The sequence below is a fragment of the Lonchura striata genome, chromosome 2 (assembly GCF_046129695.1).
Source record: "Lonchura striata isolate bLonStr1 chromosome 2, bLonStr1.mat, whole genome shotgun sequence".
NCBI lineage: Eukaryota > Metazoa > Chordata > Aves > Passeriformes > Estrildidae > Lonchura > Lonchura striata.
Genome location: NC_134604.1, coordinates 78,018,110 through 78,044,409, shown reverse-complemented (window position 1 = coordinate 78,044,409; position 26,300 = coordinate 78,018,110). Strand labels below are relative to the sequence as shown.

Here is a 26,300-nt window from a genome sequence, read left to right as displayed (position 1 = left end):
AGGCAATTTGGTATTAAGTGAAACTTTTAATATGGATTTAGCACTAAGATAAAAAGTCATGCCCACTCAACCACCAAAAAAGAGCAGTGTATCTTCAGGGAGAGTGTCCTTGGTGGATTGTTGGTAGCACCTGAGTAAGTGACATTAATGCAAAAAAATTTAAAAAGCACAATACTTAGGGTTTTATAATTCTAAGGAAGACAGAGTTGTCAATAAATTACTAATTCTTACACTAAAAATATTTTTGAATTATTGAAGCTTTGATTTTATACATGCTGTAAAAGACTCAGCCTGTTTTACATAGTAATTTTAGATATTCACATTCTCTTTTGTGTTTGGCTCATAACCTTAAGGCGTTAAAATGGATCCACCTTTTTTTTTTTTTCCCCAGAGGAATACAGCATGTTTAGGGGCTGGCCTTTGTCTGTCATGCATTCCCACCATAACAGATTTAGCAAACTGCAGCTGAGAAGTTAGACTAGTTTGTACTTTGTGCTGCTTGTGCCAGGGAAAAAGCTTTTGTTTTCACTGAATCACTGGCATGTCGATTACTTTGATTCCAGAAAGCATCCAGTTTTGCTGCTGTCTGTATTTTCAATGAAAGAATGCAGGCAAGAACAAACAGAAATCCTAAGAAAGAGCTTACTATAGAATCCCCACAGAAAGGCAGGGATGCAGGTCCTTCTGAAGTGCAAGCAGAGAATCCTGTGGTTATGCTGGTAAGAATTCTTTAAACAAGCTGTCTCTTCCCTTTAATAATTCCAGTTCTCTCTGTCAATGAAAAACTTCATCTGCTGCTGGTGAGAAGTTCAAGCATTCTTATTTGTGAATAATTTGCATTTAAGATTTAGATATGATTCTCTATCTTTTTAATTGGTTTTTGCTGTTAAGTTTACCAGATCTTCCGTTCTCTTTGAGTGTGACTTTGGAATTTGGCTTTTAAACTAACTGCTTTTCAGTCTCTTCTGTCTAGCATGTTTATACAGCTCTTTGAACCAAGAATGAAAACTGCATATGCTTTAAAAGTCTTTCTAGCATGTCTATTTTTTAATTGCCTAGTATATCTTCCAATTAATGTATCTTTGAACTTCCTAAAGTGTGTGTGTGTAACAGTTAAATTTTACTTAAATGATCAAAGAACTATCTAAATAATTAATGACTACGTCTGTTAAAGTATCTGTCTGTTAAAGGACTTATTTTTCAATTCTTCCAATGCACATTATTGAGGAATTTAGAGTTTTAAAATAGTTTCCAGTGAAGGAAAAGGGAAATTTTCTGTATGTGGGGGAAATAGTCAAATAAGAACTATTTTGTCTGAAACACTACACTTAGTTCTGCTGAAACTTTAATAATATAGCAAGAGAACATAGAGAACAAGAGCTGTAATGAATCCACTAACTCTCTTCAGAAGAGAATTAGTGAACTAGTACTTACATATCAGTAGAAAAAAGTACTTCAATAGTTCTTACTAACATTTCAAATTTATTTAGTATTATTTCATGCTTAATTGCTGTTGCTGATAGTCCTCTCTTTATTTGTCTGCCTGTAGTTGAAGTTAGTGGGGTGATCCTCCAATTATAGTGTCCCCCCTCCCTCTTATTTGAGCTTCACACTATGTCTTTAGGAATTGAACTAAAACATTTTGCCCATCTGTATTTAGTAATATTCATCTATAACTTTTTGGAAATTGTTACTGTATATAACTGAAAGCTTACATGTGTGCTAGTAAGACAAACTTTCTTTTCCTTGTCACTGGGTTTTTTTTGGTTTTGTTCTATTCAGAGAGTTGTTAGTAGAATGTGAGTTTTTTTTGGATGGGTGTGTTCTGATTTCTGGTCCAGATTTTCATCAGTACAATATGAGCTAATCTTCTGTGTGCTTTCCTGCCTTTGGAATGTTTAACTTTATTTAGAATTGTTTTTATTCCCCCATGAATACTCAGAGAGGATATTAGTGTTTCTGCAGATACTTGGAGTACTGCAGCTAATAAGCAAGGCACATGTACTTATTTAAGAAGAAAAAAGTATAAAACAATACAGTGTTTACTTATCACCATTTAAGTACCTACTTATAATTTTTCAAATACTGCTAAATTTAATGTCCATGGAATAATACACCTCCAGTGTTTGCACTCATATTTTCATTTTTGGATAAAGTGCATACATTCAACACAAATGTCAATATTTAAAAGTAAGAACATTTAGGTTTTGCATAGGTCACATTAAAAATGTCTTCACTGTCATTTCAGTTACTATTTTGTTCCTAATCTGTTTTTATACATACAAGTATATATATATAGCATAATTGTAGAGCCCTTTTATCTAGTTATTGGGGAAGGCTAGATGAAGTGGTGCAAGTAACTTGCAGCAAGTGTGCTGCCAGGCACAAAGCAAAAAGTAGGGTGATATGTTTAATTTGACATTGACATTTGGGTCCATTTTTATTTCACTGTGATGTTGCAGTAAATTTTTACTGGCACAATGAAGGTAGGTACCCTGTCATTGGTGCAGGTGCACCCTGAGGTAATAGCTGAGACTGACAAAGTTGCTAGTTACTGTAACAAAATCTAAACAGCAGAATTTCTTGTTTTCTGGGTTAAAAACCTGGGAATTACATTAGATAGCAATCCTCAAAAGTGTATAAAACAGTAGGCTTTTGGTTTACTCTAGTTATACTTCTCATTTACTATTGTCTAAAATATTTTTTCAAATGTGGATGTATTCCTTTTGTGCAAATATGATGTGATTTGCCTAGCATTCAATTTAGGTATTCTTTATAAAGATGAGATAGACTCAGCTGTCAGGAAGTAACAGGGTTTTTTGTCATATTAATTTTTGTCATATTCATTTAGTTTTTTTTTTAATGTAGTTCATGAGAGTCTGTTGGAATATTGAGGGAACTGGGTATCTATAACTGGAAGCATCCCATGTGTTATTGAAATGTTATTTGATTGAGTGCTGGGCCTGAAGTAACTTTTCCTGAATAGGTGGGTGGGTTCACAGAGTCATCTGCTGCTTTCAGTGCCAGCATGTCAGTATGTGTGCTCTTTTGTGTCCCTGTGATTTGAATTACATTGTGTCATAACTTTGCTCTTGAGGTTAACAAGCAACAAGAGCCGCTGGAAAAAGCATTTAGATTTTCCAGGTGGTGCCTCAAAACCCTGCTTGGGATGAGCTGCTGTTGTGCTGGCTATTGTAGAAGTTACTGGATGAGCATGCCTGCTGTCCAGCTGCATTTTGATAGTCAAGTCGTAACTGCTTATCAAAACAGATGATTTTTCTGGGAAGTTGGATCTTTTGGAGGTCATCTTTCCACTTGGAAACTTGCTAGCAGTATAAAGTGTAACAGTTAAAAAGTAAGCTCCAGGATACAAGTAATTTCTTGAATTAATTTTTAAAACCTCAAGCTGGGCAGTTTATTTTAAGTTTATTATGGGACAGTAAGATATATGGAGCTGTTACCCATGTTTAGTTTGAAATAATTTTACTGTATGTCCACAGTGGCTTTCCTTAGGCCACTATTAAGGAATACATAGTACCTATTAATCTATTTATATGCTACTTCCTGCTAGTGCCTGTAGCTCCATTTTACTGCTTATGGGGACTTGTTAATTTGCAGGTGTATAAGCCAAACATGTTTTTATAAGATTAATCATGTTTTGTAGCAGGAGGCTAATAATATTCAGTATGCTTAGCCTTACCATCTATTGTTTTCTGAGAAGGGAATTGGACAATAACAATTGTCCCAATTTAAGCATGCAAGAAAAACATGTCCTGTGGGTTTTTTTTTTCCTGTAATGTGTAATGTAGGTAATCACTGAACTCTTAGCTTAAAATTTAGTTTATCTGATGAATTTTGACACTGCTTGTCCAAATATATATACTGTATTCTGACAGATTAAAATGTTTGCTGTGTGGGTGTCATGACTGCTGTTTTGAAATATTTTCTATTTCTGATAAGTTTCCATGCTTATAATACTCAGGAAAAACCCAAAGTGGTACGGCAGAAAATTTGCTCTTTTATCTTTCAAAAATATAGCATTGGCTGGCTTGAGACCAGCCATGAGCGCCTATGCTCTTAGCATTTTCCTAGATTACAGAAATGAAAATGTTGTTGGCTGCAGATTAATAGGAAAAGTTAAGCCTTGTAAAGACTGACTTTTAGTGCCTATAAATTTGATGTTGCAGTTTTAGCTGGGCTGAGTTTATCTGTGTCTGCTGGTCCATAAATCATATTTAACAATTATGTAACTACCCATCATACTTTCTTTTATATTACATGAAATAATAGACCAATTTTTTTTTAAGTATAGAAGAGCCTGAGAGAGAATTTTCCTTTTGCTTCCTTTTGCTGTTTTATATCTGGCTAAATGCCAGTACCAGTGTGTTGTTTATTGTTTTCTTTTTTCATATCTGGTCCAAACTGATAAAACATCCTCTTCCTTTTGAATCTGACAAATGACTCAGAAAGAAATGAGTAACATTTAGGAGAAACCCAAGGAAGCTAATTCTTCATTAATTTTTACATAAATGATATTTCTGCAAATCAAGTACCTCACTGATTAAATAGGAAACATCTGTATTTAAGACCTCAGCTCCAGTGAACTTTAGATTCTTTAAAAGCTTCTCATGATGGAGGATTTTTCTTTTTAATCTTGTGTTTACAGCATGCAAACAAAATGTAAACAAAGCTTATATTCTTTTAAAATTCCTTTCCATATATTTTATAGTTGTGGTAAGCCAGTTTTGTGACTACAGGGCAAAGAGAGGCATTTGCAATTAATTGGATGATTTTTAAAGCTGCATTTTTGGGTTTTAAATTAGCTGTGCTAGACAAGTGTGTTTGTGTATGTGTGTGTGTTTGCATGCCCACAAAATAATTTTAGTTGCATTTGCTTTAAGAGTAATCCTTTTCCTCTGGCTTTGCGGGTGAAATGAGAGAAGCCAGAACTAGCTTTCTTCCAGTCTTCACCTGTCACCTTCCCAAGAGAATTAACAAGAGGATGGACATAGCTCACCAGGGAGAAGTGGATGAGAGTGCTGATCATGTAAAAATCCATTACCCATTGGAGGTGACAGCTTTCCCTTGCTACCAGGCTGTGGAACTGGGGCTGTGATCTATCCACTTGCTAGTTCAGGTAGTAGCTGTCCTGCTTTGGGAGCTTTCTGACGATATTGACCAAACATATGTTTATTCTTTCTTTTGAAAAGCTCCCCAAATTGCCACAAGTGGTCACACAGCCATCTGATCAGCATTTCAGACACAATCTGACTGGAAGGCCCTGGTTGGAAGGAATTCTCTCAAGCTAGATCACCTCCTAATCTGTCCCAAAAGCTCTGGCTCAATTGCTGATCTTAGTGTGAGAAGTCTCAGAAACATGCCACGAGAGAGGGGAAGGATCCTTCTGGTGTCAGCCCTGCTTTTAATTGCTTTAAGCCAACTGTGAAGCCAGACCTTTTCAGCTAATTGCAGAGGCTGTATAGACAAATCAAATGGTCCTTCTCTGATGTTCATTTTTTAGGGATAGCTTAATTTGCAGTATTTATTTTGGTTTCTCCTAAAGGTCAGTCATCCTGCACCGTTCTCAAACCAACCTGTCACCACAGCATGTTGTGTATGATTTCTCATGACAAACGCTTGAGAAGGAGTGGTCACATGGGAAAGGCAAACTTGACCAAAAGGAGTGACTGGGCCACGTTACTCTAGTAGTCTCTAAACCTTTCTTTTACTTAAGAAAGAGTGTATTGCATAAGAGCTCAAGCTCAGGGGTTGGCAGGTGGGCCTCGTGCTTGCCTGGATAGGTAGAGAGAGACCTGTTATACTGAAAGTGAGAGAAAGGTGAGCAAAGGGTGTTTTGTTTTCTGGCTGATGTGTTGCCTTGTACTTCATTTATAGACAAGTAAAGTTTGAAATGTTCTTTGTATTCTGTTATCTCTGTGCTTAAGGAAGAAATTTTGTAATGGACAATTACTGCCTTAGTGAAGAGTTGGAAGAGGTGAAGTTACTGTAGTTTACTTGGAATTAGAACTGGTTATGACAATCCATTGGAGTGAGGTTGCTCATTCTGAAATTTTGTGAAGGGGTAATTTTGCAGTGTCAGAATGTAGGAAATGTTTCAAATAGTTGGTGGACAAGGTGTTAAGGAAGTGTGGAGCACATAATTTCATTAGCATGGGATTCACTGCAGCACTCAATGCTCAAATGCAAACTTGCAACCAAAATGTTTTGTGTAAATTAGTATATTAGAGAAAATGTAATCTTTTTTTAGATTGTGTTTGCCTTCTGCTTTTCTGAGCGAAATTGTCCAACCATTTCAGCTACAGATAGGTGCATGAACATGAACTTAAGCCTTTTCTGACGGACACTGACAGTAGTTCTTGGCTTTGTGATAACTCATGTTCATGAATGACAGGAGAAGATGAGGCAGTAGTTGGGGTACAGGTGATAAGCTTTCCAAATGTGTCAGAGTGCAATATGGACTGAACTGAACATCCCTTCTCTATCTCATCTGAGCAGAAAGATGTCAAACACAACATAATAATCATGGCTCTTGGAAATATTGCCCTATGCTGAATATGTTCTTACATAGCTAATGAACTTCTGGTAAATCCTTCCTGTGTGGTTGTAAATGCTAGCTATTTTTCTTAACAAAGCTGCATTTTGTTCATAATTTTTGGTAGATTTTTCCAGACTTTGCTTTTTTTGCCTCTTAAGCTGTTATGCATTATTATGTTCCGACATTTTTCTTGCCAATAAAACTACTGTGTGGTACACATGAGGGAATCTAAAATAGCTTGTGAACTGAGCCTGAAAACTTTGGTAACTTTCTCTAACCAAAGCTTTCCTAATTCCTTGACAAACAAATTTATTTTATTTACTTTTGGATGAAGAAAGCACCTGTAGGGTTTCTCAGGAATATTATTAATATACTAGTGATGAGCAGCAGTTACTGATAGAGATATTTGTTCTGTGCCGGACAATTAGAATTTGGAAGGTTATTGTCATGAGTTATACAAAACAATATATAAAGCTTGTCTTGTCATTTTACCTATAATGATGACAGAAGCCAGTCTTGCTGCTACAATTATCTTTAATATACCTTACCTGTAAATTAGTACCCCTGATCTTGAGAAAGTATAATTTGTAAAGTCTCCTGCAAGTGTTTCTTGTAAAAAAAAAAAAGTAATTTTATGTCTGTTACTGTGATGCTGAATTTTAGTTGTAGAAAGTTCAAGCTAGATTGTAACCCCATCTTTGCATTAGTTTGCACACTCCAAGGCAGAGCTGCCTTCTTCTGAGCTCTGTCTAAACCTGCTTTGCCATCTGACCACTTAACAGAGTGCTTGGCAGGGTGAAGGTTTTTCTCTGATTGTGCAGGGGCAGCTGTAATACCTTATCTGCGGAAAGGGGCTTTAATGTGGAATCAATGCACAGTTACTGAGGAAAGCTGCTTGTGCAATTAAGAGGGAAGTAGATGGCCTATGGGAATTCTGAAAAGAAAAAATAGAAAGAAGGAAGAATGTCAATTAACCTGTCCCTGCTGCAGGTTACTGCTGAGTTAAAATACAGCTCAGTCTTTGAGCTAAAGTTGTTTTCATTCCTGTTAAACCCAGATCAGAGCTTTCTGGGCTGTATCAAGCAAAGGTCGCCATCAACATAAGAGACTAGTAATTTTTTTATCTTTTTTTTTTTTGCAGTGAGAATACATATATGATTATGCTAATAAGCTCTGGTTTACTGGATTTTGTGAAATAGTTCTGAGGCAATCAGCATGCTTGTCTTTAATTGTCACTTGCACTTCCCCATATGGTGTAATATGACAAAGTCTGCATTTTGAATACTGCATGTTTTTGATGTAGATGCAATGTAATCCTGCCAATCTTTTAAAGAGTAACTTTTAGAATAAATCAACAATTGTAATTTACCCTCAATATACCTGAATTTATTTTGATTTTTTCTTTTTTCCTCTAGGCAAAACCAAAACTTATAGAACCAATAGACTATGAAAATGTCATTGTTCAGAGAAAAACACAGATTTTGAATGATCCACTACGTGAGATGCTACTGTTTCCTTATGATGACTTCCAGGTAATTTAATCCACTCTGTTTTCATTGTGGGGTTTTTTTGTTTGTTTGGGGTTGGTTTCTTTTTGTACCACAGGTTTTTAGTAGTAGAAGCCATGAGGTGACAACTTCCTATTTCTTTGTTTCTTAACTCTCTTTAGCTCCAAAAATCTTCACAAAATCTTTCCTGTGGGTCACGTTACTTTATTTATTCTTTTGAGTACAGAAGAAATAGCATGATTTCCTCATCTGACCATAAGAGCTCTTCTGCAACTCAACAATTTTACTGCCTTTTGAAGTAGATGATCAGTCACTTGTAGGTTATTCCCCCTCCCTTTCCAATGTAGGAAATTTTGTGATGACTGTTTTAAAAAAGCATCTTTCTTTAATTCTTAAACTGTTTTTTTTCCCCCATTCTTAATAGTGAAGGACATGAATCTGTTCAAATGCAGTCTGCTACTCTTAGCTGCATTGTCCCAGTCAAAACTGTATTCTAGAAAAATACCCTTTGCATAACAGAGCTTCTGACTTGATTAAGCCAGACTTAACCAACCTTTGTGATAATCTCATTATATTTTTTAAAATGATGATGTTTATCTAAATAAATAGTTTATTTCACTACACCATTTAAAAAATCTTGTAGATCTAGCTGGGATAACTACCAAGCATCTTAGAGACTGGAGTTGGAGTAAATAGTGAGGAAAGTCTCTTATCCACATGCCCATACCTGCAATCAAAATGTCTGTTTGAAAAGTATGCAGACATCTGATCAGTCTGTAAATTAATTTTATTCAACCAAGTAGTTGTAGCTAAGTTTGTTTACTGTGGGGAAAAAGGATGATGAGTTGATATTTCTACAGAAGGACATCTAAGGTCCTATAAATTGCATCTTGAATTTGTAATGAATTTTCTCTGACCTATTAGAGTGTTTACCTGAATGCAGCTTTAATACAGTCTGGGGGCTTCTTTTTCTTTGATTCTGACACAAATAACTCTACTTGTAGTCTTCCCACTCAGCTAAAATATTTGAGTTTTGGGAAGCTACAGTTATTTAGAGAGGAGTTTGGGCTTTGTGTGTTCACAGCCACACATGGAAGTTTATAGGATGGAAGTAAGCCTTCTTGAAAAGGATGTTGTACTGAGACAAGTGTTCAAATATGGAATCTCTCAGGATGATACCCTACACCAGGTATTGGCTTCAGGACTGAAAAACGTTAGTAGGCTACACCACCAAAATCCCCTTCTGTAGTGTGTCTCTTCAGTGTCACAGATCAAGAGGAATCCAGGTTACTTCTGCTAGGTGTGCTCTTATCGGATTGACTAGTTCACTTACCAGGGTCATTCCGGTGAATAGCTCTGAATTATCAATGGAGAAGAAACAAACCCATTAAGAATATCCTCAGGCATTTTGTCTGAGCAGTCTGGGGGTAGGGCTGAAGTGTTTAACTGCTGTTTCTAGTGACCTCCTGCAGTTCTTGTCTCAGGCCCGTATGAATGAAACTAGTCCACAGCTCTCAGTCTCATCCTTCAAAAGGAATGATTGAATTTTGTCATAAATTGTAATGGCTTTTGTCATCTTTTCTTTGGATTCTGTGGTCAGATTTTCATCAAGGCAGGCATTAAAGAGTGTGTTACATTGGAAGATTTCTTTTAATTAGTCACAGTTTTGGAATATAGTCAGTTTTTCTGTTTCTATATCCCTCATCAGTATAATATCTGAACAAATTTTCTGGGTTTCCCCAGTTTTGGCAGAGTCTCATTTTATACGTGATTTACGTGAAGACTGGTTTGTACTATCAAACTGTATTACTAAACATTTATTTCCTTCAAAGACTTGCTGGCACAAACTAACTCCAAATATTTTTGTTGTACACATGACTCTTCTGCACTACTTTGATCTATCTAGCTTGTTTTCAACAACACAAAGCATTTAAATCTGTCATTCAATGTATTAAGGAAATTTTCCCAAATCAGAGAACAGAAAACTCTTAAGTGCTTATTATTTTTATTTGAAAGTTAAACCTTTTAACTCTGTTCAGTTTTCTATAGCCATATTTACAGGTTTGAAATCACTAGTCATTATATAGTTCCCAGTATAATTTGAATTTAAAAAATATTAAGGCATATTCTCAGTGTTTGCCATTCAGCTTTGCATATGTTTTTTTATTCCTCTGTCTTGTAGCTGCCACTCAGTGTATGAGCAGCTCTTGGGTAAGCCATGGCTCAAATGTTTGATACCGGCTTCATCCCTGTCAAGAAAAAATTAAAATAGTGAGCTAGAGCATTTAGGACTACCTATAAACACACTTAGGACTGTTTATAAGTGGAAACGCCTACCATTGTCTAGAAACCTGTTCAGGCTATTTCCTTTCGGAGCATTCAGTTTTTATCTTTACAAAGTTCTTCCTCACACTTAGGTTAAATTGATTACAATGTAAAAACACTTGCCTGGAAAGGAATCCCAGCAGTGTTAATTTATAATGACATTAAGAGTAAGGCTATTTTATCCAGCATGGCCCTAAAACTAGCACTTAAAATGGCACAGAAAATACTTAGCTTGCAGTACTAGATATCACTTAGAAGTTTTGGAAGATTACAGAAGAAGCTGCATGTTTTCAAAGAAGCACCATTAATGATACCACCATTGAATTTATGTTAAAATTTAAATTATTTAGGGAGAAATTGGAAAGAAATATTTGTGCTTGATTTGATTTTTTTCCAGATTATTTAGTTAGATAATGGAAAGTTAATTTATTAGGTGTGAGAATCTGGTATGAAAGGAGAATCAATTAATTTTTGTCCACATCAGAAATTAAAAAGCACGGCATCTGGCTTTTTTTGGATCACATATATCTTTCCTCTCTTTTTCTCTTCCTCTAGATTAAAATTGTCTAGTGAGGGAAAGGGGGAAAAAGCCAACATAGAGAGGGAAAATAACAAATAACTCTTTTTCTCTTCAGGTATGACTGTTCTCTAAACATGCTGTCAGAAGCAGCTCTAAGCTCAAATCACTACCAAAGAAACATTTGAGCAGAAATGCTCCAGTCTTGGAAAACTCATACAGTTTGAAGGATTGTTCTTCAGCCAGCTATCTAGTTACAGGAATCTGTCCAGATTTCCACTTAACTGCATTTGCCTTTGTCCCAAACGTGGTTATCTGAGGTTATGAAACCTGTTTTTTCTCTTTTTATATATGTTTGATAGCAGCTCATTTACTTTTCATAAGAACATGATTTCTGTTCTGCTTTATGCAGAGCTTCAAATCCAAAAAAGTAGGCTTGTAATTTTTTCTTTCAAATTTTTTTTTCCTTCATGCTATTATAGCTAAATAATAGCCAGATTTGCTTTTCTGTAGTTACTAGAAGAGTTCCTAATCAGCAACTTCATCTCCATATGTTTGGTCTTTTAAAATTTACCACTTGAAGATTGTTTCAGCTGCTTTTCACAAGCTCAAGCTCTGAGTTTTCTGCACTGAATTGACTTACCAGGTTACTCCCTACCTTGTTCTCAACAAGTGTATAAGGGCAGACATGTTGTGTTTGGAGACATGTTTTGCTGTTGGCATCACTGAATTTACTTTCATTCTTAGTAAGTGGGGTCTCTGAATTTTCTTCATGCTTTTTAATCTGTTCATTTTTAGCTGCATTTTTGTCTTTGTGAGAACCCCAGCCTTGCTCTGGGGTCTCATATGGTGATGAAATTCCTCCTCCAACCCGTGCTTCCAAAGAAAAGCTCCGCAGCCTCTTGCTGTTCGGTCTCAAGGCAGTTTATTGCTATTTATCTAAAAGATTGTCTTCTCGGGCTGCAGCTGCTTGGTCAGTGGCCCAGGCAGAGGCACACACACACCCTGACATCCTCTCTGTCTGCTGTCTTCTTCTTCTCTCCCCCGACCAGGGCTGCTGCTATCTTTTATAAGATATATTATGTATTACATATTTATAGTTTTCCCCCAATACCTACTACCTATATTACCAAGTGCTTTTCTACTCTAAACCAATCTGTGAGTGCCAACATCACCAAGAACATGGAAGCAAGGAAGAAGGAGGAAGAACAGGATCAGCCCACTTTCCTCCATCTTAGAACTTCTGACCCCCATGTACAAAGTAAAAACCCCCCTGTACAATACTAAAAAAAATTCCCCTCTGTTTTGTAACTACTTTTACTATACTACCTAACCTTTTGTGACTGCTTGTTCCACCTCCAAAGTTGGTAATTCATTCCATGGCTCAAACTCAAAATCACAGCTGTTTCCAGCTGTCTGCCAGGGTCTAACATGCTTCTGACCAAGGCCTGGAACCTCTAAAAATGTCTGAGAGACATTTTGAGTTCCCACATGTCTTCTTTTTTGTTATGGTGCCTATACAATGTGTTTGTTAATTATGATGATAGGACCAACTTTCTGCCTCCCATTGGAGCATCTCTCCTAATGTTCTTGCTTCTCTCAGTCACAACAATGCTGCCAGTTTTTCAAGGCTATCCCTCTTCTAGCTTCTTGGTGGAAAGAGCTATCTCCTTTGTAGCAGTAAATTACAATATCCATTGGATACTCTTGTATCCGAGTTTGTGCCTCTTCATGGCTTGTTGTAAATTTCTCACCTGAATCTCAGTAATTTGCTCAATACTAGTTTAAAACAGGCCACCTTTATGGTGGTGGTGGTCATGTTAAAGTCATGTGCTCAATGACTGCAAAATCGGTGATGTTTATGTTAATTGTACAGTGGGTAAATTATTTAAAGAAACCTTAACCCAAAGCAGTACTAATGTGTACTTGGCAATAAGTCACCTTTTATCTAAATACCTTTTTTTTTTCTTAAAAATACCTAACTTTTGAGCACTACCTCAAATTTTAAAGGAAATCATAGAACCATACAAGGGTTTGGGTTGGAAGCAACCTTAAAGTTCATCTTGTTCTGACCCCCTGGAATGGGCAGGAACACCTTCCACTAGACCAGTTTTCTCAGAGCCTTTCCAACCTGGCCCGGAACATCTCCAGGGATGGAGCTTCTCTGGGCAACCTGTTCCAGTACCTCACCACCCTCACAGTAAAGAACTTTTTTGTAATATCTCATCTAAACTGCTTTCTTTCCATTTGAATCTATTCCCCTTTGTCCTGTCAAATAATGCAAATACAGGCTAAATTTGCTTGTAGGAAATAAAATGAGGGTATATTCCTACCTATGTTAAATATGTCTTTGCAAAGTTATTGCAGTGTTATTTTGAAGGCAGTTTGATGCTTTAGCTTAGACATCATTTCACCTTTGTTATTTCTGGGTTTGAGCCATTTGGATTTAACACACTTTCACTTAAAGCTCTCAGCTTTTATTTAATGCAAGTTAAATACTTCTGAAAATAGATACTGTGCCAACTTTGCAGAAGTAAGACTAAATCCAGGTCATTCTATGAAAAGGCACATTTTCAGTAGAGGAAAAGCAAAAAAATGTCCAAGTAATGTCCTTATTTTAGAGAACACAAATTAAACCAGTCAAATAACTAATTTTGAAATGTTCAAAGTAATTTCCCTTTTATTTTTTCCCTTTAAAATCTTTTTGGTTTTTTTCCTTAAGTCTTTAGCCAACCATTCTAAATCAATTTAGTTTGGAAATTACTTTCTAATACAGGTTTTGACACTTCCCATACAAAAGATCTGACACTTCCCATGCAAAGGTTAAGTCACTTCTGACATATGGTTGTTTTAAGGGCAGGGTCTCACAGCTTGCCATCTTTTCCACTGAGTCTTTTAGAACAATTTCTGTCTCTGCATCTGGAGCATGAATCTCTGTGGTAACAGTCTCACAGGCAAACACAGCCTTGGGACAGAAAGAACATCCATTGCAGTCTCCACTCCTTGTGGACAGGTTCACTGTCCATATTCCATCAGGTTTCAGGTAGTGAGGACTCCTTGGTTGACTTGGTGGAACAGTTCTTGCTGCTGTTCTCTATTCTGAGACCTCAACATATCCTAAATCCCTGGGACTCGGTCAGAAAGTTCTGTCAGTAAAAGTCTGATCACAGTGTGTCTCAGTAAGTGCGTGTGAGTCCTGGCTTGTTTTAAAAGTGGCCTTCCTTAGTTTTCACAGCAGAGTAATTGAAGGGTTTTTTTAATTTTCTCTGAGAGCATGAGACAAGCACTTTGTAGTTCCTGATGCTGCCATAAATCAAATGATCACTCAAACCCAAAGAGTTGAAAAGTTTCATTTCAACAAAACAGTTCAGCCAATGTAGTTGTGAAGAGAGATTTTTGAGAAGATAATCCTTCTTTTCCTAATTTTTATTTTGGAATATAAACGTGTATTTATGTGCATGCTTACTTTTAAAATATCATGGTGCTGTTTGAGTAATTATTTTTAGGAGTTTGCTCTAAATCGCAGTACCTCACTCATTACATTTCCTGGCTCTTTGATGCACTGCTGCACTTGATGGATGTGCTGAGAAGGAGACAGATGCATTAAGACAATTACTAATATGAACAAAATTGACAAGTCAGATTCTTATGTTTTATCACTACTATTGATACAATATTAAGATAAAAATCTTGTTATGTGTGAACAACTAGAAAAAAAGCCCTTAGTATTGTATTGATAGTTGTGTAGCAGGGTAACAGCACCAGATGTTTTAAAAGTACATTCAGCAAATTGAATTTTACCAAATTACGTTGCAATGTTAAAATTTGATTGATGAGTTCATGGGTTTCCCATTAAAAGTGCCTGGTAAGATGCCACCTCAGTCTCTGTTTTTTCTTAAAATAATATTTATTTAGGAAAGCACAGTATAACTGTATGCTTGTAGAATATATGTAAATACTGCTTGTAATATTTATACATTATATAAAATATAAATAATTTATCATCAAATACCAGACTATTTCATTGGAATAGTATCTAGAAATTCTGGTCTTAAGGAAATTTACTACTCTTAATAGAAGTTTTAGAATAGTTAATAGAATACTTAATATGGTTTGAAGATATTTCTAGAATTAAAACAACTTCATTTTTGAAAGCTCTTAGCATATAAATGCATATCCTCTTGCAGGTTGATTTTTTGGGTTTTTTTTAACTGTAGTTTTATTGGTTTATTGGTCCCATGAGGTATTTTGGGGTTTCTGGTATCTGTTTTTAATACCTCCCCACCTCTCCGACCCCAGAAGTTATTATTGTCACTTTTAGTGCTCTAGACTAGATGAATGAGTTAACCATGACTATGGGATATTTTCCCCCTTTCAATATTTACTGTAATTGAATGTTCTTACTTAAATGCCCTCCCCAGTTAATGGAGTGAGGCTTTGGTTATGAGCAAGATAATCAATCATCTTATGGATCAGACTCTTAACAGGGATAAGGTAATGTACTTATGCACCCTTTATTTTTCAACACAACATGTGGTGCTTTTTCTTGTCACATTTTTATCTGATCCTTCCTGGATGTGTGGAGTCCTGTAACTAACAGGTGAGGGACCACAACCCCCTGCCAGGCCCTGGCTGTGTAAACTCTCTTGTTTACCTTTGATGGCCTAAGCTGTGCAATTCCTTTCCACATAGTGCAAATACAATTTCTAATGCTATGCAGTTATTGTCATTTGTGGTCCAGAAGATTTTGTTAGGTTTTAATCATTTTCTCTTTACAAATGTAAAGTATCCTAAGGCTTACTTCAACACAGATCTGAGAAGCAGAACTTCATGTTCACAGAGATATTTCCTGCTCTCTGGCAACCTTCCTGTGCCTCTCTGAGTTCTGGCATAGGATAGGAATAAGTTCTGACTTGGTAGGATGAAGTGTATATCTACTTAAGTGACCCACACCTTCTGTCTAAGCCTGCAATTAAACAGTGCTAATCTCATTTTTGATCACTTGAGATCTGCAGTTGAATTACTCTTTTGTTTTAGTGTGGTTTTCTTACCTTCCTTGAATAATAGTTTTTATATGTAGTAATAACACTACCTTAATGTCTGTCTTCAAAATGTTTGAGTTATGTTGTCATGGTGGAATTATTTTTTTCTAGTATTTTCTTCCCCATGTTGACAATATAGTGGAAAAAATTGTCCTATGGCATCTATTTCTCACTGATTCCAATCTTGCCCTTATTGTGAAAGAAGGAACACATTGCTTGAATGAAAGCAAATTCTCACTAATTGGCTATTCTGAAACATCATATTCATAGGATGTTTTCTGCTGAGCTTTCCTTCATTGTAGTGGTGTAACTGTGGCCATAATGTGTTATCTTCCCTTTAATTGCAAGCTTGGTTAATTGCTTTTGTTGTTCATCAGACAGCATTATTGCAGCGGCAGAGTCGATACATTTGTTCAACAGTTCCTGAAAATGCAGAGAAAGAAGCTCAGAGCCTGTTTGTAACTGAGGTAATACTGAAGTTGCATATGACTGTGTGTAATGACAATATTACACCTGACTTGTTTTTCTTCTCCTTCATTTACCATTTAAAACAAACAGAGAAATAAGCCCTGGAAGAAGAAATAAATATTTATTGCCACTTACTTGTCAATTATTTCAAGGCAAAATTACCAGGGAAATCCAGTATTAAAACCCAGTATTTTTTCATTGGTGTCTGAAAAAGAAGTTTTGTAGGATAGCTTTTAATAATTTTGTTTGCGTCATTGGCTTTTGCAGATGGCTCTCCTCCACTTCATTATGCTTTTGGCTTTTCCAGATGAACGTGGATGATTTCAATACATAGTATTGGATCTACAATAAATCTGGAATTAATCATTGTGACTTGTTTTTTCTGATAAAGTGTCTCACACCAGCCATTCTTACTTTGTTCATAATAATCTTGTACAGATTGCTGGAACAGAGGTATCCAGAACTGTAACACTTGTGGAGGCCAAAATTCATTATGACTATTCAACTTTTATGCTATATGTAGAAAAAACATCCTCAACCCTAAAGTTTCTCAGAACTATTTGCTTAGGTTGGCATTCCTTTGGTTTTGTGAGGTTGTTCTTAATTTATTGTCTTGTTGAAGCATTTAAAGAATTAAAGGTTCAATTGTTTTCCCTTTCTTTTGTATTATCTACTGGTTTTCTACTGATATGCTTTAGGCTGATATTTTAACATCTGAAACAAATAAATGTATGTTGTAACTCTAATAAAACTAAAGGAACTCCACATAGCTGAATCTACATCAAAGTGATGTGTCCACACTGATAAATACTCTTAATACCTAACCAAAACATTTCTGAGATAAATTTGAAGAGGTTAGACAAGAGGAGGGAGGAGTGTTAGAGGTAATTAATGGAGTTTAATGAGTTTATGCTGAAACAATTGCTTGGCAAGTATTAAACTTGTGTTTTGAAATAGAAAGAAAATATTTACAATTTATTGGATGCTGTGTTTGTGTATATGTAGGTCTATTGTGTAACATAAAATTTTGTATGGAATGGTTTCTGTCAACAGATTTTGTCAGTTTTATGTTACTTTGTTCAAAGCCAAGATAAATCAGTACTTTTATGTTGTAACAATACGGGTGGAGTAAAATGGTATTTCCTGTGATCTAGATCAGAACTTAATGACATAATTGCTTTTCAACCACTGCAAGCATCCAGTTTAAATTTAAGTATTAATTTAATTGCATTGGAAGTATAAATTCAGGAAAAGATATTTCTGGCTTTCTGTATCACTATGTGCACAATTGAATATTCTGTTTTAATAAGGTGTCTGTTTTTGTGCTGCATTGTCTAAGAGCTCAGTCTTATTTTCATCTTCAGCTGAGTTTCCTAAGTCTTGGCCATGTTTTCAGATGCAGCAAAATGCTGGTTTAACTTTTTGGATGACTGAAGATGGTTAATCCAGATGTTGAATGCATTCATAATTTTCTGTTTTTATTAAATATATGTGTAGCAGATTATAAAATTTCATTGAAGCATATAACTTGTTCCAAAAAGCTGCATTGCGTTAGACTATTGCAAAAGAAAGGAAGTGTACAGAATTTTCAGATACTGATATGAAACCATAATAGTTCATAAACAGACATATCTTAAGGGATTTTCTTGTGCTGTGTCTTATTGAATTCCTTTAATCCTCTTCCAATTAATATTGACACTTGGTTTTCATTTAAACAGTGCATCAAAACCTACAATTCAGACTGGCATATTGTTAACTATAGATACGAAGATTACTCAGGAGAGTTTCGACAGCTTCCAAAGTAAGTATGTTATTTAGTTTGTTTAATGGTATGATAAATTGAAATTGTGAAGGAACTTTGCACTAAGTATGCTATACCCATGTTTAGTAGTCAGTAGAGGTGATAAGGCCTGTTGGGTGGAATTGATGAGCTTGAATGTGTAATATGTTAAATAATTTTCTGAGAAGGTGCTGTAATAACATTGCCTTACAAGACATTGTATCATTGACAATGTGACTTTAAGTATGATAACTAAAACAGGCTAATGTTTAGATGGTAATAAAATGGTAATACCCTGTTTTCATCACTTCAAAGGCAGCCTTTGGAACTCCCTTTAAGATCTTGGGGAATAGAACCTAACTGATGGTTGGAGCAGGTTTTCACAAGGATAATTCAAAGTACAAGCCTAACTGACATCTGTTACAAACTTTCTAAACCATCTGCTAGAGAAATGTTTTTCCACTTCTTCAAAATTTTGTAGAAAGAATATAGAGATTAGAATCTTCTTTCAATATGTCTGAGAGTAGCTAAATATTCTGAGTACCCGAACTCTAGAAGATCTATGTCTTCCCTAACCTCTCTCATGCATCTATCAGCTAAGAAATAGTTACCTTGCCCTCTGGAGAGTTCTAATCTACTCACAGGTTTTGTACAAGTCAGGATCTGGTTTTCACTTGCTCTGTACAGAAACCACAATAGGACTTTAAAAAAATGCATCATCCTACAAGGATCCAGTGGTTGCAGGTATGAATCTTATGATAAGATATTAGGAGTGCAGTGAATGAGAGGCATTGGTTCTCTTCAGTTACACATTAGCACAGTGACAAACAGAACAAAAGGGACATGGCTGCCAGATATACAAATGAGGAAAATGGCTTTCTAAGAAATAGAATTAATGAACAATACATGCTTTTACATAGTTATTCTTGTGTTTTTTCGTCTTTAGTAAGACAAGTACATTTTAATTTTTGCATCAATAAAATATGTAATAATCTGAAAATTCCTAGTACTTCAGAAGCTTTTTCTTTTGTAGTAAAGGGACAAAGCCAGACAAACTTCCTGTTCATTTATATGAAGTGGATGAAGAAGCAGATAAAGATGAGGTGAGATAATAGCAATTCCTTACTTTCTCTTGTTTTCATTAAAGAATGTTGGGTGTGTAGAAGTTGTGAGTTTGGTTAAATGTTGATGTCAGTACGTGAAAACAGAGATTAGCTTGAGCCTCCTTATTGGGAAGCAAATCAGTTATTTTATCTGTCTCCCTTCAAATAACCTTGTTCTCTGGAGATCTGTCAGGTGAGCTAGAAAAGTTTTGACAGATAATAAAATTGAAGTTTTAGAACTTGGTGACATACAATCCTTCAGCTGTCATAAAATCTGTTTTATACTGTGTCTATGTAGGCAGGTTTCCAGAGAGAAGTGTTTCCTGCAGTTTAATCATGGAATTGAGTAAAATCATAGGTGAATCTGTTCCAGCACAGCAACAACACACACACTTCAGCATGCATGACAGTATAGCATACAGAGGGAGCTAAAATCAATTCATCACAAATTTGAGTATTTGAAGAGCTGTCATGGAAACAGCCAATTTAAAAATTTACTAAAATTCCTAGATATTTTCTCTTGTGTCCTTGACTTAGGGAAAGGAGAGATGTATAGCATCAAGCAATTTTCAAGTATATTTCAAATGCCAAAGACTTTTTTTTTTGGCAACCGCCTCTGTTATTTTTGTGATTTATTTATTTTTTACCACACCCTATTTCAAAACACGTTTTTATATGCCACTGTTACCTTTTCTTACAGTTACTTGAACTCTTATGTCTCAAACAAGAATTAAAATAAAATAATTTTTCTTTGTTGTGGTTTTTACTCTTGGCAGTTACTTTGCTTCTAAATTCCTGGTACTCAGAACTGCTGCATATGAAATGAAAGGATTAAATGTGAAGAAGTTGTTTGCAGAATTCAGCTGAGTAGATAGAGTCCCAAGCAGAGAGTCCCAGGCTGACGTTTATCCAGCACTGCTATTAATCTGCACTGTGATATTTGGGCAAATAACTTTATGCATCTATGTCCAAAACTTCCTATTTGTAGGATGCGAATAATTATGATTACTATTCTACTAACATTTAAAAGACTTTGCATTATTTACTGTGATAATATTTCTGACAACAGAAGTGTATTAGAAAACAGTGAGTTGAACACTAAGAAATTAAATGGATGTATAATTGACTATAGTTCTTACCAGGAAATACATTATGGATAGAGTTAGTTAAATACTGGAAAACTATAATTTGGCTATTAGCAGGTAGTATGTGTTTTATTAGGAAATGTAGGTAGAGAGGACTGCCTGTGTCCTGTAAGAATAAGCAGGAACAGAGTATTGCTTTCAGAGGTACGATCACTGGAGGAGAGGCCTGCTGCTCTTTGAGGAACTTGGAAAATAAACACAAGAAAAAGACATGCTAGGAGGAAAAGGGAAGTTAGTGGGACAATAGAGTGGGGGGATCATAAATTCTTTCATCAAGGGAAGACTTAATGCCAGAGGTGTTTCTTTCAGACATTAATATCTTTCTGTGCCAAAAAGCACAGATGCAACCCTTAGATTGAAAGTTGTTTGGTCATTTTGCTTTGCTTTTGTTTGTGTTTGAAGAAAGCTGATTTATTAAGAGTATGATAGAAAACAAAAAGCTAGAAGTGATTAAAAATTGGAGAAAAAACAGATAAACATTAGTTTAATCCTGCATCATTAAAAAGGAGAAAATTACCTATCCAAAACTAATTCAGGCCATCGGGTTGATGTTTGCAAATGGAATTTTTCAATCTGGTATGGGATCAAGATATGGGATTGTTTTTGTTGAAACAGACTTTGGAGCCAAGTTTGTGGGAAAGATCACTTTAAAAAGTGCAGCACAGTGTGCAGCAGTAATGATAAAAGTGAGGAAATTACCTTACCAGTTGGAAACAGGAAGTATGTTTTCAGTGTGAGAGTCGTGTGTTAACAAGTGGATCCTGGATTCCTTTGTATTAACAGATGGTCAGCTGGAAAGATTCAGTAGCTTTTTGGCTCTGTAGGCAGGAATTCTGCCTGACAGAAGAAATGGTGTAACTAGAGACCCACATGATGCTCAGTTTTATTGCTAGAAAACAGCATGCAGCTCAACAGAGTTGGGAAATTGTGCACCTCAGAGAACGGGAACTGGAGTGTTAATAGAGCTGAATCTTAATTTTTGTTAACTGAGATAATTAAGGAATTTTAGTGGTATGAGGTGATCCAATGCATGGTTTGTGCAATTACAGAAAAGCATTGGTTGTTGCTTTGGCAATAACTCATCATCTACTCATGACCTTACACTTGTAAAGGTGATTTAAACCCACCCATTCCTTGGGGATAACTCACAGTAGGGGAGGTGAAGAGTCATAGAGTCATATTTGGAAACCCAGTATTTTAAGTTGTATCTGTATCTTTATTCTTGTACAAGAAAAATCATTATCTTGGTAATAGAACAACAGTGACTTGAAAATATGGAAAAATGGTAACTGTATTGCTTGGACAGTGAGACTCTTTGGGGCACATGAAAATGTACTGAGTATTTCTGGTCTATGCCTTTGGGCCATTATATCAGATGCTCTGGTAGTTGATGATCATGTCATCCTTACTGGGCCTAACTTCAATAGTACCAAGCTGACTACAAATTTTAAAAGGTCAGATTGATGCATCTTTTGCCTTCTGTTCACAGTTTTTTGAAGTTCACATGTGCATATGCTTATGAGTATGCAAGCTAGACAGACTAAATAATCTGTAAATAAATTATCTAGTAACATTTTACAGAATGTTCCTTGATTCAGTTCCAGAAACAAATTCATGTTATTCCAAGATTTGGTTTAATGTTCAGTTGTTGAACTAGTGGCTCTCTCCCCCGTATATAATCAGGTTTTTTTGCATGTTTTCTTAACAGCAGAGAGAAGGAATTTAAAAAAGTACTTGAGGTACTCAAGGATGTTTTGTGATTTTGTTTGTAGCTGGATGCTCAGCTTGTTCTGAATATTTCAGTAAAAAAAATTACGAGGAGTATTTCTCCTCTAGGTGGATGAAAATTCTACAACATGTCTAATTCATTAATAGTTTTGTTTCAAAATGGGCTACATCAACTGGAAACCATGGTAACATCAGCTTCGTAGTACTCTAAAAGATTACTTGGAACTAGTGATTTAATATTTATTCTGTGACAGTTATAAATCTGTCTTTTTTATCTGTTTTGATAGCAGAATGCTGCTTTTTGGTAATTGTTAACATGCTAAGATTTTTGATGCAGTCATTCAGTTCCCTCCCCTGGCAGATGGATGTGGGGTACAGGCAGTGGGTGTGATGTGTGATGCTTGCATTGGATTTGCTGTTTGTGAACTTGCCATCGCTGCCAAGTTCAGTCTTGTTCTCTCTGCAAAGCTTTGATTCTGATCTGTAAAAGGGCAGACCCAATTCAAGAATTACCTCTCTGTAAATTCTTAAGAAAGCAATGTCTTTGAAGTACTGTATGCAAAACAAAATGGTTTGAGAATTCTTGATTGAAGTTTTGCATAAGCATGTGTTTGCATTGTTCTTTTTGGCAATAGAAATTGGTGAAAATTCTTAGACTCTGTGGAAAAGGTTACAAGGTAAATGTAAGCAAATGTTTTAAGTTTTGACTGTTTGCACATTCCCCTGTGTTTCATTGGGATTTGTCTTGACTAACATGTAGAGATATATAGGCTGGATCATCCTGTTGGCTGTAGATAAAGCCTGTAGAAGTGGCCAGATTGCATAGCAAAAGTTAGATGAGGTCAATCTCATCCCAGGTCTTTAAATAATGGAAAAGCTATAGAATTTCAGCAGGGACTCATGGTACATTATTACCATTATGTTATGTCCATAGATTTTCTGACTTCTAAAATGACTTCTGAAATTATTGATAAATACTACATGGACTGTGATGCAACTTTTACCTTTTCTTTTTTCTTCTTTTTTTTCTTTCTTCCTTTCTCTGTATTCCTTTCTTCCTTTCCAGGACGCAGCATCTCTTGGGTCTCAGAAGGGTGGAATAACAAAACAAGGATGGCTTTACAAAGGCAACATGAACAGTGCAATCAGTGTGACAATGAGAGTAAGTTTTGAATATCTTACATATAACAAAAACCTGAACACTGATACTGAATATCCCTGTGCCTTGGAGAGGTCAATTTGTGGTATGTGGTTTAGTTCTAAAAAAATTGTATGAAAAAAGGGGAGCTTGTATGTACTTCATATATCTGAAACCTTTCTTTTATTTTATGCAAACCAGAAAAAACAAGCCATGAAAAATCTAGTATGTGGGAGGAATTAAATTTTCCTAACTGTATCCTTGTGTGATTTTAGTGGAAAAGGGACTGTGTAATATTGATGGAGGGGGAGTTATATGTTTGTATTTTATATAAAACTATAATATTTTAATGTGCCCCTTACGTATATTATAGTCAGTTTTAAATACCTTTCAGTCTGTCAAAAATACTGTCAAATGATATAGTACAATCATGCTGCAGATAGCATAAGTTAATTTTTTAAAATGAATGGTTTCTGGTTTTTTGCAGATACCGATTATGTTATCTATAAATAAAAGCTTTTTTTCTGTTACCTACTATGTAAATAGCACTTATGAGTATATAACATGAAGCTAATTAATAGCTAATTAATATAGTATGAAACTAATTAATGCTACTACTTCTTCTTTCCTCCTTTCTTTTCACTAGTCATTTAAAAGAAGATTTTTCCACTTAATCCAGCTTGGTGATGGATCCTATAATCTCAATTTCTACAAAGATGAAAAAATATCTAAAGAACCTAAAGGATCAATATTTCTAGATTCATGCATGGGTGTAGTTCAGGTAATTATAGTTATTCTGCCTGTTTGCTAATTAATTCTGTATTTATTAGCAAGTGAAATTTTATTTAAAATATAGATTAATGTTGTTGAATGTAGATAAATACCTATTCTGCAGAGAAACAAATAATCGGGCTGCATCTTGCCAAAGCAGTGAACAAGATTTCAAAGGGCAGGAGACTGAATTTTTGAAATCTTTCTGAAAAGGACGTAAATTACTGTAGATGTCAAGTATTTAACAAACCAAATTCTAAGGCAAATGCACAAAGAACCCCAAACTTGGCAAAGTAATGACAGCATAAAATTGAAGTTTATTTCAGTTAGATTTTGTGCTTGCATGAGCTGTAAAATGTTTTTCATAGCTTCTTGTGTGGGATTTTTGTTGCAGGAGTTGTATTGAATTCAAACACCCTTCCAGATGCTTTCATTTGACCTTTATAATGTTACTTTTTTGTGCTTTTCTTTATTTTGAAAAGTTAAGGGCTTTAGTAAAATGTTTGTCAGTAGCAAGTGCCAAAGAAAAGATTGTTTTTCTTTTTTTTTGTGATTCTGCTATGTATTTATAGTACAGCATGTAACTGTTCTGTTAGGCACCTGGAAAAACCCCAAGGGTCTTACGCTTTTTTTAACTTGTACAGAAATAGGCAAAGTTTAATAAAAATGTATTGCTTAAATAGTATTTTTGTAGCATTAAGTTGTTTGAAGATTTACACAAACAGATAAAACACCTTTATAGAGGAATTTTTCCCCCCAAATATTGTAGTATTTTTTTTTTTTTTGGATACACATTGAATAGGTAACTTCTATGAAAATCTTACAACTGTAATAAATTTTATCATATAGCAAGTTCTATATATAATTTTACAGGAATTATTTTGCCTTAGAGATACAATTCTGGACATCTCCACTGAAATGAACTTAATTTGTGTTTTTAAAACAAGCCAACAAACATAAAGATGGTTCCTAAACACGGCTGTAGTCTCATCAATATATGCAAATATTGATGGAGGGTGCAAAGAGGACAGAGCAAGGCTCTGTTCAGGGATGCCCAGGGACAGGGCTGGAGGCAACAGGCACAACCTGAAACACAGAAGGAATATCAGGGGACACTTTTTCACTGTGAGAGTGGCTGAGCACTGGCACAGGTTGCCCAGGGAGGTTGTGGAGTCTCCAGCCTTGGAGATGTTCATGATCCTGTGCTAAATGGCTCTAATTGGCTGTGCTTGAGGAGGGAGTGTTGGATGAAATGACGACCAGAGGCCCCTTCTAACCTCTAACCATTCTATCATTTTGGGATTTAAAACCTAAAAATCTCTTTTCCTCATACATACTTTCATACTGTTCCATACTTTCTGTTCCAGCATTTCAGTCCAATTAACCTCAAGTTTCCTCAGACTCTGCCAGAAGCTTGCTTTTTAAAAAAAACCAATGTATTACAGTTTCTTTTGTTCTTCTGGAAGTAGGTCTGATAAAGTCATCTCTAAGTAAAACTGTACTTTGGATACTTTAAAATTTATAGTTGGCTATGTCTCTAATGCTGTACTATATTGTACAGTACCCTCAGTGGTCAGCGTGGTACCTGGTCTTCAAAACTGCATGTAAAAATTTGAGACTAGTTATGAACTAGCATCATGTGTAAAATCAAAACCAGTTAATGCTCACTTCCAAGAAGCCAAGTAGTCATTTAGTGGCAATGACTGAATGACTGAATACAATAAAGGGGTTTGGAAATAACTCTTCTTTACTTGAATTTTTGGTGGGGGCAAGCTGATTTAAGCTATAAAATATTGTACATAATGCCCATATTCCAGGCATGTAGTTTTATTATCTTATGTCCTCTGTCCTTTCTGGCTGATCTTACTGATTCCTTACTGTTGGTGTTGAATTAGCATTTAAAAATTCATATGGGAAAAAGAGGTATCTACACAGTAGAAATTGTACTTCCATTTAACAGAAGAGGAAAGTAAAGGAAAAAAAATTGTAAGGACCCCAGCCATATTACTTTGAAGTAGTCTGACATGGAATTACTAGAAAAGGTTCTTCTTAGGTAGTTACAAGATTTTGTTTCATTCTTGTAAGAATGAAACTCCTTGTTTCAGAGTCAGTCTTTTTAGTGAGGGGAGATTAGTTGCTATTGCATTGCAATAACACTGTCCTGGTCTGAGTGCATTCAGTGCATTTGCTTACTTATTTTTTCAAAGACAGTAGATGCC

The 26,300-nt window shown here is 35.5% G+C and overlaps 1 protein-coding gene across 8 annotated transcripts in view; it reads left to right on the top strand.

Moving 5' to 3' along the window:
• DOCK9 (dedicator of cytokinesis 9) overlaps positions 1-26,300 on the top strand; it is a 111,298-nt gene that overhangs the window by 28,400 nt on the left and 56,598 nt on the right. For 5 of the 8 annotated variants that reach the window (XM_021530274.3, XM_021530276.3, XM_021530273.3 and 2 more), the window contains exons 2-7: positions 7,972-8,088; positions 16,326-16,415; positions 18,135-18,217; positions 19,230-19,299; positions 23,239-23,334; positions 23,957-24,091. In XM_021530274.3, coding sequence (XP_021385949.1) covers positions 7,972-8,088; positions 16,326-16,415; positions 18,135-18,217; positions 19,230-19,299; positions 23,239-23,334; positions 23,957-24,091 — 591 coding nt within the window. Of the gene's footprint in view, positions 1-416; positions 720-7,971; positions 8,089-16,325; positions 16,416-18,134; positions 18,218-19,229; positions 19,300-23,238; positions 23,335-23,956; positions 24,092-26,300 lie in introns of those variants that run through there. The other 3 variants (XM_077781496.1, XM_021530275.3, XM_031504302.2) reach the window with 3 other exon arrangements.